At 33.3% G+C, this 4,855-nt stretch overlaps 1 protein-coding gene across 1 annotated transcript; it reads right to left on the bottom strand.

The window, feature by feature from the left end:
• Positions 1-1,549: 1,549 nt before the first annotated feature.
• On the bottom strand, positions 1,550-2,938 carry LOC112522704 (secoisolariciresinol dehydrogenase-like). Its single transcript, XM_025131999.1, has 2 exons — positions 2,876-2,938; positions 1,550-2,430 (listed from the first exon to the last, which is right to left on the bottom strand). Exons 1-2 carry the CDS (start codon positions 2,899-2,901, stop codon positions 1,659-1,661), a joined length of 798 nt encoding a protein of 265 aa, XP_024987767.1. The 5' UTR covers positions 2,902-2,938; the 3' UTR covers positions 1,550-1,658.
• Between the last annotated feature and the right edge of the window lie 1,917 nt (positions 2,939-4,855).

Below are 4,855 nucleotides of genomic sequence, written 5' to 3'. Positions count from 1 at the left end.
GGAATAGGAATGAGACATGTGATTTTCAGATAAGTGATTTTTATCGGGACAATAAATTGATATATATATATATAATTATTGGTGGAATAGGAATGAGACATGTGATTTTCAGACAAGTGATTTTTATCGGGACAATAAATTGATATATATATATATATAATTATTGGTGGAATAGGAATGAGACACGTGATTTTCAGAGAAGTGATTTTTATCGGGACAATAAATTGTCCTATTTTTCATGATGGGTTCAAGCTTGGAATTTCAATTCAAACTCCCTTGTTTCAAGCCACTAATTCACTCTATCAAAGACCAACTGTATTGAAATAAAGCTTTTATTTTAAGAAACCAATTTCACAATAAAATAAAGAGACTTTACCGACAAAAAAATTCGTTGGAAAAAATCATCACCGACAGATCTCATCGCCGAAGAAAGAATGGTCAGTGATCTTGATTACCGGCGGATTTTCAATCACCTCCACCACAAATCCATCAGTAATTACAGATGAAAAAGTATGTGGGTAAAGCCTCTTTGTTTTATAGGGTTTTCTAAAGTTTCGTTATGAGGAACATATCAACGTCTAATGCAATTTAGAGAACATACTATAACTTTTGTTAATTAATAAAACATACAATAACTTTGTGAATAAAAAAAAAAAACATATTACGTTTTAAAAAAAATAATTCTCAAAAAAATAGAGTAAATTACAAATTTGGTCTTTGTGGTTTATGTGTTTTAATATTCTGAATCTTTATTTTGAAATATTTATGAATTACATACATCCCTATGGTTTGCATGCATAGATGTTAAAATGTCAAACAAACAGCTAAATGTCAGATAAAATGTATGTTTTAGCCATAAAAATCGTAGCCTTAATGCGATCAATACCGTTTATACATACATATAGAGAGAGAGACTTGGGATCACGTGAGACCAGCCTGTTTTCGTGAGATCCGCTTGTTTTCGTGAGACCCATGAGACTACTTTTTTTTATATTTGAAACTTCACAGTAAAACGATGTAAAGGTAACCTTCACAGTGTTTTTTCTGTGAAGATTCGGCTTTTTTTTACCTTCACAATGTTTTGCTTTGAAGTTTCAAGTGTAAAAAAGTGGTCTCATGGGTCTCACGAAAACAGGCTCGTCTCACGTGATCCCAACCTAATATATATATATATATATATATATATATATATATGTGTGTGTGTGTGTGTGTGTGTATTATAATTACTTAGTTAGAGTAACACAATAATTGATTGGAGTAATGCTTACCGGTAAGCACTTACCATTAGGAGTTAACACTATAATTTATTTTACTGGGTAAGATTGTAGTACATTAAAATGGTAGCGTATGCAAGAATTTACCCGGTAAGCACTTAGCCGGGTAAGAGTCTTCATCCTCACTTACTGAGTAAGACTCTCCATCTTTATCATTGCTCTTACCGGGTAAAATTTTTGACCCTTGTCATGTTCATCAGATAAGAAAAATTACTCGGTAAGCACTTACCTACTAAGCGTTTAGTAAACGGCCCCTTAGTAGAGTTGATAACAAATTCAAAAATAAATACACATCATTATTTAACCAAGAAAACAAGAATAAAAAGAGGAAAACAAACACAAACACACAATGGAAAAGAATGATCTATATGATGATCTAGGATTCTATTTTGTCAATGAAAACAAGCCAAATACTAGATTGAGAACAGTGTAGCCACCATCTACAATCAAGTTATGTCCACTGATATACCCAGACTCATCGCTTGCTAGAAAAAGAGCTGCATTTGCAATATCTTGTGGTCCAAGCGTTTTTCCAGTAAGGTTTGAGTAAACATTCGTGTTTTCATCCATGCCTATGAAGTTAAGTGACATTGGAGTCGGTATAGCATAGGGTGATATGCAATTAACGCGGATTTGATACTTCCCTAGTTCAGCAGCAACATTTTTTGCTAGTCCAACCACACCATGTTTTGAACTCGTATAAGCATGCGTTGTACACCCACCCGTGACAGAAGATACACTTGCAGTCGTGATGATACTCCCACTGCATTTTGGGATCATCACTCGTGCTGCATGTTTGGTTCCCAAGAACACCCCAATTAAATTAACACTGATAACCTGCTCAAAGGATGTCTTGTCATTGTCTAAAATGCTAAGATTTGGCTCATCAATTATCCCTGCATTGTTAACCATGATGTCCAGTTGTCCATGCCTAGCAATTGTCATGTTGATGGCGTTCTCTACATCTGCTTCAAGGGTTACGTCGCAGTGAATGAAAGATACGAACTCAACACCCAAGTCTTGGCAAACCGATTCTCCCAAGTCATCTTTTACATCAGCAATAATTACTTTTGCTCCATGCTTTACGAACGACCTCACAATACATTCTCCAATGCCCTGAGCTCCTCCCGTAACAATAGCTACCTTATTTTCAAGTCTAAAACATATTATGCTTCATGTTAAGCAAACACAAGATTGATATGTTATCATCCAAAATAACAAACCGAAACCAATTTCTTTAACTGAACATAATTACTTTGTTGGTTAAAACCTAAATCATCAGCTATTCAACATTTAAAGCTGTAAAATTTTAGGTTAAATGCATGAAATAGCAACCTACTATCATAAATTTTCTTATTATAGCATTCTACTTTTGTTTTTCTTTATTACAGCAATGTACTTTCAAATTATTTTTTATTAAGGCATCGCACTTTAAAAAATCTACCCATTATAGCAATGGGCAACATGTTACCTTTTAAACCGGTTAACCCCTTGACTTTTTTTGCTTGTGTGGCTTTGATGAGATGATGTGGATGACACATTATTTTGATGACTTAATTAAAATAAAATAAAAATATAAGGAAAAAAATGAGCTACTAAACCTTAGTTTTGGAGTCGAAGAAGCCATTGTGGTGTCACTAAATTTTCTTCCCTTTGTCCCAAATTCGAATGGTTGAGTGTGAGGTTCGACCATTGTATTTATATTAAAAATGCTTCCAATATTAAATAATAAAATCATATATATAATTATTTTAATAATTTTAAGAAATATTTTAATAAAACTTAAACATCATATCTTTATCACTAAATGTAACAACCAATTGCGTATTTCGATTATCAGTTCTTTATAAGTTCAAAGTTATAGGTTATCAGTATTTTGTATCTTCCTTTAAGTTGATTCAAATGTTATTAGGTCAGGTTGCTGCTTTAAGCTTGGGACGTCACAAATGATATCAGAGCTGATTCTTGTACCATCTGGTTTGTAGGGGCAAACAGTATCGGTCATAATGAGTCCTCAAGATAGGGAGAGGGGTGTTTGTGACATATCAGGTGAATCCTACGTTGCCGATTATAAAGAGGATTATGGGTATGCCGAATGAGATCGTAGGGAATTTAAGTGGAGGAGCGACACATCCCACATGGATAAAAAAATAGATCAGTAAGTTCCTTATATGTTCAAAGTTTAGGTTACCAGTAACTTATATCATAATTTTAAGTTGATTTAGAAGTTATTGAGTCAGGTTATTATTTTAAGTTGAGGGTTACACTAAAATTCAGACTCGAATTATTTATGAAAATATAGTTTTTATAATCATGTTTAATATATTATCTGAATCATCTGAATTCGACCAACTTGCATTAATAAATTGTCCATTTAAGAGGTTAGGTGATTGGTCCATTTCACTCCCTTTATTTTAGTCGAACAAATTTCTTTTCTTAGGAACACATACAGGATTCGTCACTACAAAAAGGATAATGGTAACCCCACCATTAACTACTTCATTTTATGAAATTCATAGTAATAGAGATACATGTTCTACCGAGACAGAATTTGTAACTTGCTATCCTCTTACCTAACAGGCAAAGATTTGCCTCCGTGGAAAGGATGATTCATTCGGATCGACATGAGAGTCCCACTACATTGCATTGCCGGAATCCAAATAAGAGATTTATGGTAGAGTTGTTCATGGGCGGGACGATCTGTTAGACCTGGTCCATCTGGCTCGTTAGAAATACGGACTTGGACAATCATCATCGAGAAAATAGACGAGCTCGGGTTTGTTCGTTAAAATTAACGGACGGATATGGGCAATGTAAAAATAAATGTGGACAGACCCACCCAGCCCGTTTATATTTTATAATAATATTTTTTTACCATTAATTAAAATTTTACTAGTCTATTTTTAAATTAAATTATTAAAGTTATAGGTTGAGACTCTTTGGTTATTTTTGAGAACCCAAAATGCTAAGATGTTGTTTGTTTACATCTTAATGATATTATTAAGAGCTTCAACTTTGAATTTTGTTTTTCATTTCTTTCTCCACTTGTTGAGATCCATGTGTCACTTTAGTTGCTTAAAATTTTAACTGCAACAGTGTTTTTTCTTTACTTTTTGGTTCCATATTTGTTAATTAATTGCTAGTGATCAAGTTTATAGATTTACAAGAGTTACACTTTTTAGACCCATTAACCCGTGGGAAAGTCTAGCCCGTTTATAAGGCGGGTAATGGCAAGTTGTCAAGCTCGAAAAAAAGGGTTTGAGTTTACAATATTAGACCCATTAGACAAAAAAAACAAGTTAGGCCCGCCCAGAGTCCAACCCAAACCCGTAAATGATCATCTCTAAAATACATTTTTGGCAGATAAAATTAATCCGCCGGTAATTTAATCCAATTTTTTTGAAAAAAAAACTTAAATATTTTCTTAAATATGTGACTTGGTAAGCGCTAACCAAGTAAGCATTTGGTAAACGGCCCCTTAATATGATGATAGATACAAATTAATTATACCCTATATATATAGGGTATATTTCTTTTATAACATTGTGCATTTGTACAACCTTTGCAACCCAATTAATTGA

Source organism: Cynara cardunculus (genome assembly GCF_001531365.2).
Source record: "Cynara cardunculus var. scolymus isolate 2C chromosome LG 12, CcrdV1, whole genome shotgun sequence".
NCBI lineage: Eukaryota > Viridiplantae > Streptophyta > Magnoliopsida > Asterales > Asteraceae > Cynara > Cynara cardunculus.
This window is presented reverse-complemented; position numbering and strand designations above follow the sequence as displayed.